The sequence below is a fragment of the Bos taurus genome, chromosome 11, assembly GCF_002263795.3.
Source record: "Bos taurus isolate L1 Dominette 01449 registration number 42190680 breed Hereford chromosome 11, ARS-UCD2.0, whole genome shotgun sequence".
NCBI lineage: Eukaryota > Metazoa > Chordata > Mammalia > Artiodactyla > Bovidae > Bos > Bos taurus.
Window position 1 is genome coordinate 63,484,967 of NC_037338.1, and position 16,635 is coordinate 63,501,601.

At 38.2% G+C, this 16,635-nt stretch overlaps 1 protein-coding gene across 2 annotated transcripts in view; it reads right to left on the minus strand.

The window, feature by feature from the left end:
* Positions 1–15,675, minus strand: part of RAB1A (RAB1A, member RAS oncogene family) — a 29,859-nt gene extending 14,184 nt beyond the window's left edge. Inside the window, exon 1 of one of the 2 annotated variants that reach the window (XM_005212869.5) lies at positions 15,453–15,675. In XM_005212869.5, coding sequence (XP_005212926.1) covers positions 15,453–15,475 — 23 coding nt within the window. In that variant the 5' untranslated portion in view covers positions 15,476–15,675. 2 annotated transcript variants of the gene reach the window in all.
* Between the last annotated feature and the right edge of the window lie 960 nt (positions 15,676–16,635).

Here is a 16,635-nt window from a genome sequence, read left to right on the forward strand (position 1 = left end):
GGCCCTTTTGATGAATCACTGAACATGACAGAATTATGTATAAATAAGATAGACAATGCCACCCGTATCTCTAACATCACTACTTCCAGGTCCAAGCAATGAATAAAAGGAAACGTAAGTGATATGCATTCTTGGAGAGTCCAACAGACTTTCACTAGAAAATCCCACTGTTCTGCAATATTAGAATACAGGGAGTTAAAGTTTCATTTGTTTTTGCCAGTGAAACAAATCTCTCCTTCAACTTCAAATCTCAAATCATTATTTCATAGCAATCCTCCAACAAAGGGCTTTTATGATCCTTCCCTAGTATCCACCTGGAATTCTCCCCTTTTATTTTAAACTAGAGATACAATAAAATCAAGGGGACTATTTGTGTAAACGTACAACTTTACCAACATTCTAAGCTTGTATTAAATCATACTTCAGAAAACACTGAAAAAAAAAAAAAAACCACTGAAAGCTAGGCTATGTTTATGCACATTTACAATCACTTAGACTATCTCAAAATTTTTCTCAAGGGAGCCTTTCATAAATCTCAAGACAACAGTCAGCCCATGGTCAAAGGAACCACTAATAGATTCTATTCTTTCCAACTCTGACCAGTTCTATAAGTTCTTTTAAAGCAATTTCAAAATGACAAAAAATCCAGAATTTATAGATTTTTTTCAGAAGACATACAGGATTCTTAAATTTCTTCCCTGTGACTTAGTTTTTATAAAATGCCATCCACTTAAAATGAAATCCAACTATCACTTGCAAATGAAATGTAGATTACCAGTGTATTTACATGTAAGCAAGATGTTTAGGCACGATTATCTCTGGGATTATTAATCAACTGTTTACCAAGATTTGTAACACCAGGGGGGCTTTCCTAGTAAAGAATCTGCCTGCAATGCAGGAGACCTCAGTTCAATCCCTGGTTAGTTAGATCCCCTAGACAAGGGAATGGCAACCCACTGAAGTCTTCTTGCCTGGAGAATTCCATTGCCAGAGGAACCTGGTGGGCTACAGTCCATGGGATCAAAATAGTGGGACATGACTGAGAGACTAACACTTTCACCGAGGTTTATACAGTGGTAAGTATTAAAACATAGCCTTCTGGGACTTCTCTGGTGGTCCAGTATTTAAGAATCCACCTTGCAATGGGGGGACATGGTTGGGGAACTAAGATCCCACAAACTTCAAAGCAATGAAGCCAGAGTGCCACAACTACCAAAGTGCACACACCATAACTAGAGACTGTGGGCCACAAGGAATGGTCCTACAGGTCACCAACTAAGACCCAATGCAGCCAACTAAATTAAAAAAATATTCAAAACAAACAAAAAACACATAGCTTTCTGCTTTACCAAGTTACTGTAGTACACTTATTATCCCTAATTATACCAAAAAGAAAAAAAAAATTTCTTAAATCCTGCCCTGGTAAATGGCAAAATAAAGGTCACATAAGGTAATAAGCTTTTAAAACAAGTGATTAAGAAGGGCTGATTGAAGCACAGGATGAACTTAATAACTAACACCCTTTCCCATTTGAGAGCCTAAATATAAGGGGATAGTACGGATAGGTATTATAAAAATTTACCCTTAATAAATGATTGATACCTCTATTAGTCAGTACATTTGCTGACTGGCTTCAGTACTATTGATACCTTTCTCTTTAATTAGACCAAATGAATTCTTAAGAGTGATGAACACTGAACATTAGCAACGAGTATCTTACAAGTTTACATTTCAGTTAGCAAGAAAAATCACAGCACCAATACAACTACAGTTACTTTGTTTTTAACAGAAATTATGGCACAACAAATGCATTGAATTTACCAACTTTCCTGAGCACAGTGCCAGGTATCCAGTAAACACTCAATAAACATGCCCTGAATCAGTGGTACTGGTAAAGGACAGCAATGGGCTACACATGTTGCCTGTGATGTCACTAACTGCCATAAAGATCAATTTCTCTCTTCCAGAATAACCATAAGGCTGGAGAAAAACATGAATGCTTCCTAACTATGTTACAAGTTACATTACGGTTTCAAAGAAATTAGTAGTCAATTTTTTAAAACTAGCTTTTTCAATTATCACATTCTTTTTAAATTTCACAAACAGCATTATTTTGAAACATTATTTATGTGTTTCTGGTAATTTAAAGCCCAGAGCCATTATAAATAATACAAAGAGTTGAGCACTGTGCTCCGCAATGAGTCTTGCTAAAGAAGCCTGTTTTGTTCTCTCCCAAACCATCAGTTTCACTAACATGACAAGACACATGGAAAAGAACGGCAAACAAAATCAACCAACAAATTTCTTGCCTTATTAAATTTACACACCAAGAGACTATGATCAACAGCAAGTTACCTGCATTGGAACGTTTTAAATTACCTACTCCTGTAGTAGCTTATTTCCAAACTATTAATATACAGGAAGTATTAATACAGGGTAACTTCAGATTTGAGATCACTTAAAGATATTTATGTAACTGTAATTTACAAAACAGAACAAGTAATAATGTTGATAGGAAATATGCAAATCTAAAGTTAGAAAGCTCAAGATCAATTCTGGTACAGAGCCAAGAATAATTTAGCAAAATGTATCTTTTATTCTCAAGAATTTGGATTAAGTTTTCAGTCTGCAATACCATTTTGACTTATGTGAAAAACTGAATTCTATCAGTTGAGAAATTTTTGTACAAGTAAAGAAATCTTTACAGACTACAGTACAACTACAATCACCGCTCCCCTAAACTAGATTGTTTCAGTGAATTCTATCCACTGTTTTCAATCAAAACTTTCTCTAGTCTTTTTCATGTCTAATTTACAATGACAATGATACTTCATACCTTCTCCCCATAGTAGTCTGGAGTCTGTTTTTCCTCACTCTGATGTTTAACATATCTGTCTGTGTGATGGTAAACTGACTTACTCATCCAAAATATAATATTGTGCCTTTAACAAAGCACTGTGTCAAGAGTTCAGAGAACATTTTAATTTTGTGTTTTTAATCAGGTCTCTCTCATTGTGAGTAACAGCTAAGGAATAGTCATTCTTGAGTAACATTTTGGGCAAAATGCCAGAGGAGAAAATCTACAGGACATGGCATGTTAAAAGGACAGCAAACCTCAAAGGCCAAGGCAACAATTTGAGCCACAAAGTAAACAATCATGTACTGGATTATAACCGAAAGAATAAAATAAATATCCCTGAGTCCATAAGGGTACAATGATTAACTAAATAGAGAAAGGACAACTCTTCCTTATGCGAGGATTCCAAATAATACATGTAGAAGGAATAAGAGAAGTAGAAAATCACTAGCAGAGTCACGCTACAGACAAGAGCCACTGATGAATGCTAAAATTAGTGGGTGAAACTTCAAGGAGAGTTAAGGTATCTGCATGACCTCAAAATACGCCCCCCACCTCAAATGTTTATTACCACAGTGGTTTTAACACAGGCCCACAAATCCTCTGCACACTCCTCCCTCCAGGAGATGGAGCCTCTTTAGCTCCCTTCCCCTGAGGGTGGGTTGGTTCTTAATGACTGGTTTCTAACACTGTATGACAAGGGAAAAATAGTTATTTTACAATGGAGAAACCTGACAGATGCCACCTTTACAAAGCGATCAAGGTGAACATGACCAGCAATGTCACACTGGTATCACGGACCTTCTGATATGATGTAATGAGTAGAGTGCTTCACCTCTATGGGGTGTGTGTGTGTGTGTGTTAGTCACTGAGTCATGTCCGACTTTTTGCGACTCCACAGACTGTAGCCCACCAGGCTTCTCTGTCCATGGAATTCTCCAGGCAAGACTACTGGAGAGGATTGCCATTCCCTTCTCCAGAGTAACTTCCCAACCCAGGAATCGAACCCTGGCCTTCTGCATGGCAGGCAGATTCTTTACCGTTTGAGCTACAGGGAAGTCTCACCTCTATGGTATCTCTTCCCAAATCTATAACCTCATCTAATCAAAAGAAAACATCAGACAAATGCAAATTGAGGGAAATTTACAAAATACCTAAGCTCTTCAAAACTGCCAAGATAATGAAAAACTACACTAATAAACTCAGATTGAAGGAGGCTGCTGCTGCTAAGTCGCTTCAGTCGTGTCCAACCCTGTGCGACCCCATAGACGGCAGCCCATCAGGCTCCACCGTCCCTGGGATTCTGCAGGCAAGAACACTGGAGCGGGTTGCCATTTCCTTCTCCAACGCATGAAAGTGAAAAGTCAAAGTGAAGTCACTTAGTTGTTCCCGACTCTTAGCAACCCCAGGGACTGGAGCCTACCAGGCTCCTCCGTCCATGGGATTTTCCAGGCAAGAGTACTGGAGTGGGGTGCCACTGCCTTCTCCGGAAGGAGGCTAATATGATATAATAATTAAATACAACATGGTCTCTTGGTTTACATTCTGGAACAGAAAACGACATTAGTGCAAAAACTGGAGAAACTGAAATAAAACTCTATAGTTTAGTTCAGTTTACCCATGTTAACGTCTTAATTCTGATAAATGTACCATGGTATATAAGATGCTAACATTAGGGGAAGTTGGACAAAGGCATACAGGAATTTTCTGTACTACTTTTACAATTCTTCTGTGAATCTAAATTTACTTCAAAATAAAAAGATTTTAGAAAAACAAACTATGAGGACATTAATGAAATAAGTATAATCTAATTGAAAAAAGCTAGCTCCTGATGTTTTTTAAATGTGAGAGATACATTTTGTGTTTTCTTGAGTTAAATCAACAATCATAAATCATGGTGGAATCTGTAAAATAAAAACTTTGGTTTTGAGGCACAAGTATTTTTTCAGAAAATTACTGAAAAGTGGACATAATTCAGTGAGAAAGTAAGACCGTTAAGAATGACAAAGATTAAGACTGCATGGAAGGGGGGCAGATTCAGCCTTTTAACAACTGGATGGTGGGATGCCAAAGGCAACAGCAAGTGAAAAATTATTTTTGTCATCAGTTTCTCCTTAGGTCAACTCATGGTCTACTTTTTCAATACTGCAGACCCTTTATTTCCATTATTTATGATCTGAACATAATCTTAATACCCATGCCATTTTTGCATGTAAGCATTAATACGTTCCATACCTTAAAAAAAAAATCACTATTGTGAGAGCATGAAAACAGTATTTTTAAAAAGTTACTTAAAACCCATTTCTATTAAAAATTCTATTTAGATAAAATGCTTTCCTTTTTATGAAGTTACCAAACTGCATACATAAAATAGGAAGTAGGAGATGAATCTGCTTGTTGCTCAATCTAAAATACTACTCAGAATTCCATTATATCAAGAGACTATTACATGATACACTACTATGTAAAAAGATTATAGAACATCTTTGTCCAGTATAACCCATTATTGTTAAAAAACAATTTGTACACACATCAAAGATTTGGGGAAAGAAGTAGACACTTCTAAACTGTATGATTATACTTGTCTTTTCTTTCTATTTTTAAAATGTCTACAATCACAGTTACTACTTTTCTAAGCAGAAAAAAAAAATGCTATTTGAGAAGAGGAAAAAATTTTAATCAATGGCTTATTCAGTGACTAAACAACCTAATGAGTTCTTTCAGCATACCTGCCGTAACACAAATGACACCTAGGTAGGCAGAGTAGGTCAAGGCTGGAAGCGGTAGCACTGGCACACTCCCAATATAAGCAACAAAGATATGAATCAACTTTTTGGATTAAATAAAAATAAACATTTTTTATCTTCTTTTATGAAATAAAATTTGGATTATCACATACAGTTCACCTGTCAATGAAAACGTTACAAAAGAAAGTTGACTGACATTAACACAACTTCCAACATACACTTTGGAAACACACCAAGGAAGACAAGACAAAAGTGAACAGTGGAGAATTATATAATTGTTTTTATCCAAATGGTACCCCCAAAACACAAATTTCACAATGTCAGTTATAAGTATACCTTAGAACAGACCAGCTATTTTAAAAAGTTAAATGGAACCTGTAATTTCTTCTCTTTCACCTAGAACAAGTTCACTTGCATGACATGAAACATGTAGTTTAATCTTTTTATAAAATCATACTTGAAAACAGCCTAAAACTAAGCTCATATAACAAATTTAAAACAAAAGTCATGATTATGAGATTATGATACAGTGGGCCCAACAAATTTTAATTCATCTTTAAACTACACACTAACCTATTAGCCTTTGGAGTTTAAAACAATTAATAAAACCTTGGCGCTGCAACAATTGTGCATGACATCAACTCTTCTTCTTTACTCACTTTAAGTATGCTCCACAGAACACAATTCAAAATTGATCATTAGGCTAGAGAAAAGAGGTAAGAGAGGTAAGAAATTTTTCATATGCTTCAATTGTATTGTTTGAATTTTATAGAGCACATATTACTTTTCTGGTTAAATTAATAAAAACTAAATAAACCTTCAGTAATGGCCAAAAGCAACCTGTTAGTCAAAATAAACAATTAAGAATCTGAGAGGGCAACAGTCTTTCCTTCATATTTAAAAAAATAGCCAAGCAATTAAAAAAAAAAAAACTCTCCCCACAATTGACCACTAAAACCACAACTAAATAAAATATATTTAGAGACAATAGATTAATTTTCGAGGTTCCATTTTAGGCTCTGTTTAAAAGTGTTCCAAAAACCCAAAGATGGAATTCTGAAAATGAGAGAAAATTTGGTTGATTGGAAGTGGTAAGCCATACAAGAGGACAGAAGAGTAAATGGTCTTAAAACGCATTTAACGGCAAACATTTGCTGAAAAACACACCAAGTGTGCACTACCTCCTTACCTTTCAAAGCCTGCATGGGTTTTAGAGTTGGAAAGACCTGTATTTGAATTCAGGCTCCATCATATACTAGCTATAAAATCTTAAGGCAAGGTACTCACCTATCACTATGAGGCTCTATTTCTTCATCTGTAAAAAGATTCAATTAGCACACTACCACCCAATTAGAGGGCTTCCCAGGTGGCTCAGTGATAAAGAATCCACCTGCCAATGCAGGAGACGCTAAAGATGAGGGTTCGATCCCTGGGTTGGGAGGATCCCCTGGAGCAAGGAAATAGCAACCTACTCCAATATTCTTGCCTGGAAAATTCCATGGACTGAGGGCTACAGTATATGGGGTTGCAAAGAGTCAGACACCACTGAGCACACAGGCACACACTTGAACCACCTGATTAGGCTCTGGTCAAGATTATAAATACCGCCTCTAAAATACTTAGCAGTGTCTGGTACATTACAGGAACACAATAAGTGGCAATTATTATTGTCCCTTCCTCCCTCCAATCCAGAATGTAACCTGATGAAAAAATTCAAGCACTACGGACAAAAATGTTGAAGCTGTTTATCCAAAGTTTTTGTACAGATGATGTGTGACAAATTATCACAGAAGTTTACCAGTTTAATTTATAATATAAAGTGCAAAAATAACCAGGTAACAGTTATAAGTACAACGATCACAACTAGCAACACATATAACCGTAAAATGGTCTGCAGCAAATAAGCCTACCTCTCCAGTAAAAGAAAGGCATTTTGCTTTATCTGCTTTTCTCACAGAAAAGGCTTGCATGACTTTAAGGCACCAAGTAGTCAAGAGGAGTCATGAGGAAAAAAAAATAGTCATGAGAGTAGAAAAACTGAAAATGGATACAATAATTAACTTCAAGTCGAGAGAAGCTCTAAAGATCAACCTAACACAAGATGTGAAGAAAGTCAAAGGCCTATTAACAATATGTACCTCACAAACCCTTAACATTTTTTTTAATTTTTTTATCGAAGGATAACTGGTTTACAGAATTTTGTTTTCTGTCAAACCTCAACATGAATCAGCCATAGAAGGGAGAGGATATATGTATACTTTCTTAACATTTTAAAAAGACCTCTCCAGTCAAGAATTTTAGACATAGTTGGCCACAGAAATGCTAGTTGCCTAATCAACTGGCTTAATTTCGAATTCCTAGAAGTTAACCACACACAGTAAACTGGAAACAGCATACCTGGACTGTAAAATCACAGGCCCTTGAGTTAAAATCCCAATTCTACCGCATTTAACTCTTCTCTACCTCCAACTCCTGTAAAATTAGGACCCTATTTCTTCATTGGATTAGGGGAAATAATGGACATACATAAAATTTCTGACTAGAGGTGGGAACTCAAAGTTGTCCCTATTGATCTTAACTCAAGACTAGCACCAGGGCTTCTGCAGAGTCCTCCTCAGTGCTCTGTTCTTCTCCAGCTAAATCAACATAACTGAAACTTTCTGTCAATAATTGAAATCCTAGGCCCCTTCTCCAATTTTTTGCACTATTATGCCATCATATTCTCTACCAAAAAATCACAAGATTTAATTTGCGCTAATACTGTTAAATTGATTATACTTGCTTAAGTTTGAGTCATCTTAACTAACTGGTAAGCATCTGGGAGCAAAGTCTATGTTGTATAATCAAAAATAAAAACCCCTCAACTCCTAGCATAGTGTGATGACAAAACTGGCTGGCTGTTTTCTTTATCAAGCTTTTTCTCCAAGGAAATTAGATTTTTGCGTGTGTATGCTCACTGAAAGATTTTAAATATCTGTATTGCAAACATTTTTCAAATAGACAGGTCAGTGATCCATGTTTGATGATTAAATGTGTTAGAAAAACTTTAACAAGCTCAAAAGGCATAAACGGACTGTATGAAGTAAGTGGTAGTCTGAACTTAAACCTATGGTTTTCAACTCGAAATGCTTAGTTTTCTTTCCCTCCCATTTCTCACCAAGTCCCTCGATATATTTTACACTCTTAGATGATAATAAAGTCAGTATACAAGTCCTACTTTATATATAACCTATCAGAATGAATCAAGCCATCTATGAACTAGCACACAGAACCTGAACAAATATAAAGTGTAACTTACTGCTTAAATTAACTTAGAACATTTGTTTTAGTAGAGAGTAAGCTCAGCTCAAAACAGCATGGTAAATTTTGGAGTTCTGACTTCATTAGCTTCAGTAAGTGATGAACCCAATGGCTCTTTATGAGGACAAATGCCACCCACCAACCTATAAATTAAGCACTAAATAATTAATAATTTGACAAAGTTGCTTAAATTATCCTTTTATAAATTTAACTATTTTTATAAATCCCATATAATTCAATTAAGAATATATTACATATTACTCTGATCTAGGCATTTACCCTAATGACATCCATACGAATTTTAGGGCAATAAAGATACTGCAGAGATGACATTGTTGTTTATCTGAACACTAATGCTGTTTGAACTTAGTGTCTTTGTTTCAAGAATCTTGGAAACACTTCATCTATCAGTAACTTAATGAGAAACAAACAGGTAAACGTTTTAATAAAAGAAGAAGAAAAGAAAAGCACAGACTAGGTCATCAAAATAAGCCATACCCAAACAAATCTCACATTTTGAAATTAGTTCAAGATCCCAGATTTAAAACTAAAATCTGTCCCCCTTGGGTTTCTACATTTCTAAAGAATGGTAGTGAAAATTCTCTTTTCTGTTTTCAATCTTCTACATCAGGCATTTATAACATGAGGTTCATGAGTACGCTCAGGGAATGTGAACAACTTGCAACTTTATGCAGAATACTATGAGTATGTATATACACAGGACAGATCCATAGTGTTTATCAAATATTCCCAAGGGTACATGACCATAAATGGGTTAAGAATAACTGCCCTAAATGGGCAGAGCAGCAAGTACAAGTAGTAATTCCATTTAAGTACTATTGTTATTCAAAGAAAATACAGTCAGACAAGTTAAATTCATCACTGTCCTGGAAAACTTCAATTATATAATTCACTCAATCTCATTTGTAAAGCTCACTAGTCTGAGGTACAGAGTGCATAAAACGCCCTATGTGAAGACCCTAGCCAAGTAGCTGGCACAGAGAGTAAGTACTTGTCAATTAGTAGCTATTATTATTAAAAATAATGTTTCCAAAGAGTCATTCTTATGAGCAAAAGTAATACTACCTGTCAAAATCTATAAACATGGAACAGAGCAAACTTAATTGGAACCTATCACCAACCTTGGATTTAATAAACTGACCCATCAGTCACAAAAGTGCCAAGGACACTTCCTACTTCTCCTTTGTACCCTATTTCTTCACATATTTAAGTAAATAAACAAACCAATAAACATTTATTCTCTGGCTCCCTAAAGCCTCAGGATTATTTTCCCTTTAAGTATCATTACACCACTACCCTTTTATAATTTGAAACATCACAGGGTGGGTCCAAGGAAAAGCCAAGTCTTCAGTTTTCTTCCCTGAATTCTATTCCTGATATCAAAGAAGCAATCTCTCCTCAGCCCCACCTTCTACAAGGAAACAGTGGAAAACAGTGGAAAAGTCTGACTGTTCTGCTCTCCGAGAGCAGGGCGGGGAGGTCGTCATTTTGTCTAACTCTTACTAAAACTTCAAAATGCAGTTCAGACGAACAGTAGTAAAAAGCAGCAAAGTCAACACATCTAAGATATCTCAGGCACTGGCATCCTACACCCATTTTTAGTTTCTCTTCATCTTTTTATTTTGCAAATTTAAAAAAAAATCTCAGAATCTTAAAAGGCATTTTATTTAACCCCATTTCATACATTAGGAAAGAGACAAGAGTAGGTGACAGCAAAAGGAAGCTCTTAACTATCAAAAATGAAACTTAACTATTACAACTACAAGTGGTAGAACCATCATATATGTAGTCAGAAGTTGCCAAGGAGAGCAAAAAACACATACACAGCCAAAGGACTGCTGATGGGATATGAATGTAACAAGAGGTTAAGCACTTTTTACATCACTTAGAAAAATCACTTATTGCTTCTAGAACAAAAATTGAAATACTAAAGAAATAAAACTACTCACAAAGCAAAATTCTCTTTAAAAGTCAACTAAACAGTTGGCAAGAGAACACCGGATTCTAAAGCTCTTCTATCTTAAAAAAAAAAAACTTTGAATATATAAGACACTGTCAACATCCTATACTTTAACCTATTCGTGATGAAAAGGAGAAGAAATTTTAAATGTAAAATTTCAGTTTCTTTAAATGATCCTACAAGATCATCCACTCACACCAAACTCGTAAGATGTATTTTGTGTAAAGTCTACATAGGTACTGGCAACTTAACACTATGCAGAGAAATTACATACACTGATTCTCTACAGACATTAAATAGTCATATTCTGGACAGTGAGAATACTTTAAACTTCTTTGAATTTCCCAAATCACTACTAACACCATCAAAAAGTCATCAAAGCAACCAACAAAAATAAAACCTATTTTTAGTTGGTTTCTGCTTCTCTTCTAATAAAAAAATTCTAACTAAAAATTATGTAAAAGGCAATAATGATGTATTTATTAATGAAATTACACTGTTAGCCAGATAATAGAACTGATTTAACTTGTTTTTACTTTCAAATCCTTAAATTAAAAGACTTATTCAAAGCATAGCACTGGCAAAAAAAAAAAAAAAAAAGTCAAATGTTCCTTGAATCTACCATGACAGAAAACAAAGTTTAGGAGACTGATTAAAACGTATGCCATAATTATGTTAAAATGTAAAAAAACAAGGTTAAAAAATTTTTTTTTCTTTTATAAATTTTTCTGCAATGAACTAGTTGATCTAGGGACTATCCTGGTGGCGCAGTGGATAAGAATCCACCTGCCAATGCAGAAAACATGGGTTCCATCCCTGCTCCAGGAAGATTCCACATATGGTGGAGCAACCGAGCCCTCTGGACTGAGGCCTGCACGCTCTAGGGCCCATGAGCCACAACGAATGAGTCCCTGTGCCACAACTCGGCAACAAGAGAAGCCACCACAATGAGAAGCAAGAGCACCCAAACTAGAGTAGCCGCCACTCGCAGCAACTAGAGAAAGCCCTCGTGCAACAACAAAGACTAAGAGCAGCCAAAAATATATAAAGTGGTATATACTTGTCAAAAAAAAATGTGATCTTAAAACAAAAAAAACTAGCCAATCCAAAGACACTACTACATATAGGTCTTCTGACTGGAGTTAACTGGTTGAGAGAGGTACACGTATTTCATTCTTAACATACTCCTTATAGATGAAGCAGCCAAAATGATTTTGACGCTAAAAAAAAAATCCAACAGAAGCTAGTGGATTAGGAAAAATGCCTCTGGTATGAGAATAATGTTAAGCATTTCTTAACCAGTGTGCTGAAATAATCACTGCCTGCTTCACCTCCTAGCTCAGGAAAATTAAAATCTTTCTTCAAATCTCCAGAAGAAAAAAAAAAAGAGCTTTGATGCTTTCCATCTACTTTTTCCACTGCTCAGACTCCACTCTGGTTGCATTTTGTTTTTGTTTGTAGTATTTGAAGTTCAAATGAGTCAGTCATTACCCTTAATTTCTGCTAATAAAGATAACCCAGGACCATTTCTCCCAAATCAGCCAAATAACATGGAAAGTAGTCAAAGAAAAAGCTTCAGATTTAATCATTAATGGACATATTTCTTATTCTCTTCACTCTCAAACCAAAAACTTACAACTTAAAGATAATAAAATAAAAGCATTTAGTAATAAAGCTACCAACAGGTAATCGTGTCAACCTACACAAATCTAAAATCTTGTTCATTCTGAGAGAACCAAACTTTTGTCAAGAACGCATTTTCATTACCAAATTCAGCAGCACCCATACAACAGATTTTAAAAGTTTCTATAAGGGGTAAGAAGAATATGACAAACCAAAGCAAGGAACATCTGGGGTGCACCTGTAAATATTCCCTTGTATTCTATTGTTTCAAATTAGCATATAAAGTGTACACTATAATACATGTGTATTATATAATGCACTATATTGTAGCTGGCATATAATAAGTGGCCATAAATGTTAGCTATTAGGGTAACACTGTGGAATCATAAAAGGCACTCATCCATTACAAGTTTTAGCTTAATAAAAAAAAAATTTTTAACTTAATAAAAAAACCTTTGATTTTAAAGTTTAGAACACGGTTTTAAAGCAATTGGGCTTGTGTCTGGGTGATTAAACTCTAAGAATTTCCTTCTTTTCTCTAGTTCCCAATTTTTCTCTAATTACTTTAATGATGCTAATAAACTTGATTAAAGACAAGAAGAAATTGCTGAAGTCAGATTCTAAAAATCTGCTTGCTGGTTGTCCTTGTGACCATTCATAATAAAATACCACCTCTTCTCACCTTAAGTACTTTTCACTAGTGCTTTTCCAAAGGTTTTCCCAAGCTACTAGGTCATTTTACTTAAGAGACAGCCTAGAATATAAATACAGTAGCCCAGGTACTGGCACACTCCATGCCATAAAAATATAAAAATGATTTCTGGGATTGATTCTGTTGAGGTCATTAATCTAGAACCCTCAAAATAAAGGATGGTTTGACACTCTACTTAAGAATTACTATCCCTGTCATTTATTAACCATTCTTCTTTCTTCTTCCCTCCTGAACAATCGTTCTCACTCCCTCTGCTTCTCCAAATCAAATGCTAATAATTCCCTTACTGGTTTATTCTCTATAAGGTCTTTCTGAACCATACCAGGCAACCACAACCCCATAACTACTTTTAAAATCTTGTGGCTCCAATCCATGTCACACATCTGGAACTTGCCGTATCTACTGGTATTTAACATATATAATATCTATTTTTTTTGTATTCCATTATAAATTCCTTGAAGATAAAGGTTATATTCCTAAATTTTACTGTGACTGGAAAGCCTTATACAATGATGTACCCTGCTCTTACAAGTTTACCAAATCCTTTTACATATACATAACCCCGATAGGAATAAACAGTTGTCCTATTTTACAAAAGGAGAAATAAATTCAGACTCTATACATGTAGCAAATTTAAGAAACTCCCTAAACATAAGACAAACCTCTATAAAATGGAAAATCCATGTACTTTACTGTTGCCAGGACAACTTCTAAATTAGAGGCCTCAAGTTCAACTCTGTCCAACTATGCAAAACCAACTTTGTCCTTGCAGCCCTTGATAAAAAACTGCCAGCATAGCAAACAGGACACTATTAGAACACTATCTTCAACTTCTTAAAGTATATAAAATTTTAATAAAGTACTACAGCTTCTGTTTATAACAGAAAGGGACATTTCGGCGTCAAACCACAGTATTACAAAAGTTGAAGTCAGAATGCATTTTGCAAGAGCCATGTGACACACACATGATAGTCAGCTAAACCCATGGGTGTACCTTTTAGGGGAAATATTTAGCAGTAATTGACCAAAACAGCAAATAAACTCAACATTTAGGTCAAAGACTGATCTCTGCTTTAAAAAATTCCCCATCTCCCCCCAAATCCTTCTGACACAGAGGAGGAATACCAATTAAATCTCCTTCAATTATTCACTAATTTCAAAATGCAAACTGTAGAAGGATGTTTTTAAGGGCCATTAAGGAGAGCCCAACAAAGTCTTCCTAAGGAAAGAAACACCGGTTCCCATGAAAGGTGACAGGTGTGTCACATCTGCTGTGGTGACTTCTTGAGGAAGCAAGAAAAAGAAATGCATTAACTTTTCATGACACGTCACAGAACCTCATTCCCTATCTGCAAGCCTTCAAGTAGGTAATTCAAAACATACAGATCTATCAAAGGGCCCATTCGTTTTTCTTGGAACTTTACGGCAAAGCCTTGCTTTTATTTGGTAATATCACAAAGACGTCCCTAGGTTTGGTGCTAGTGTTTTGTTTTTCCCTTGACCTACACAAGGCAAAAGGACTTCGGTGTCCTCTAAAAAAAAATTCTCACGAACGCCCAGGTTTTTCAGGAAGGCAATGGGCCCGCTGAGTTCGTAAAGAACTCCAGGAAATAACTAAAAAACAGAACTAAAATTTTTAAATCGATTCTCACCATCTATTTATTCCCCGCAATCTCATGCAGCCCTGAAAAGCATCCATATTACCTGCAACCTGGAGAGGAGGGTGGAAGAAATAGCCAACAAGCTCAAGATTTACAAGTAAAGCTGGTTTCCACCCCGAGGGTTCTGACAGCTCCGCAGAGCGCGGGCGTAGGGTCTGACAATGCCCTCTAAGAGAGTTGTCTCACCTCATCCCCACTCCTTAAAAAACTGGCCCTCCTTGAAAAGTCACTGCTTCCAAGAAAAGCTACCCCTTCCCACGGCCCCACCACCGACTCCCGGACGCCCCAACCCTCTTCGCGGACTGCCCCTACACACCGGCCCAGCACTCGGGCCAGTACTACAAAACAAACCGGGTCCAGGCCCAGGCGGCTCACCCCTCCGGCCCGACCCCTCCCCTCGACCGCCCCTCCTCCGTCAGACAATGGGGCCCGACTCCCAGCCGCCAACCTCTCCTGACCCGTCACCCTTACCTCGCCGAGGCCGAGGCCCATTCCTCCGCCCTCCTCGCCCCCTCTAAGCCTTCCCAAGGTGGCCCAGGGACCCAGCCGACCGGTGCTCCCCTGCACTCACTATTCGGGATTCATGCTGGACATGTCACTGCAGCTGCCGCCGCCGCCACCGCCGCCCTTGCTGCTGCAGCCGCCGCCCTGACTCTCCGCGCCACGGGTAGTCGAAGGAGAGGAATGAGATAGGCTGTTCCAGGAGAGCAAACGTCTTTACCCCACTCCGTCCCCTTAGAACACAATCAGCAGCCGCCACCACTCAGCTATCGCTTCCACCCAAAATGGCCGCCGGCGAACCAGGAAATAGGAAAGCCTTAGACCGAGGGGCCTTTACACAGCCCAAAGGGCGGCCGCACCGCATGGCATGCCGGGAAAGAGAGTTGCGAGCGCGGCTGCGGGCCCTGGGGAACCACGGTACAGGGCCAAGACCTGGACTCAGCTTCCCACCAAGCCCCGCGCTTCTGGCGCACGCGTACTTGAGGGGCTGTCGCTCGCCCCATTCCCCCCTCTCTCAACCCCCCGCGCTCCGCCCCTCCCTGCTCCCCTCCCCGCTGACTCGCTGGCTAGGACTTCGCTCGGACTCCCCCTAGCGGATTGGCTAAGGCCGAGCGGCCCTGGTGATGTCATCAGTGAGACGTGGCAGCCGGGCGAGTCAGCGCCCCACGGGGGAGGGGGAGGGGAGGGACAGAGGGCGGTGCCGGCTGCTGGCGGAAGAAGGGGGTGGGGATCCCGGGACCCTGCGGGCTGGGGAGAGAGGGGTCGGAGCCCGAGGGACCCTGAGAGCCTAGGCGGAGGGAAGGGGAACTAGGGGATCTCGGTTCTTGTGTGCCTTTTGCTGGTCTGACCTGCTTCAGGCTTGAGCTTCCCCGCTGGTCCCAGGATGTCCGCTCTAAAGATGGAAGAAGACTCGAGGGGCCTCTGCGGAAAACTTTGGGTCTCTGGAAAACACGAAGCCTTTCTTTTCCGTTCTCTGCCTCACTCAACCAACGCCATTAGGTCTGGTCATCGACCAGTGTTGGCACGACCATTTTATTTTTTTATTTCTTACTATTCCCTTTCCAGCCCTGCTCTGATCACCTCAGCCTGGATATTGCAGCAGTCTACGAGTGGACTATCTGCTTCTGCCTCTACTCCGCCCCAAGCCATTTGCGCTCACATCCAGATTTATCTTCCTGAAACATTTCCATCTCTAACCCCACACCTTTCAGTGCCTCCCCATTGCGTGGACAGGACACAAGCCTGAGCCAAAC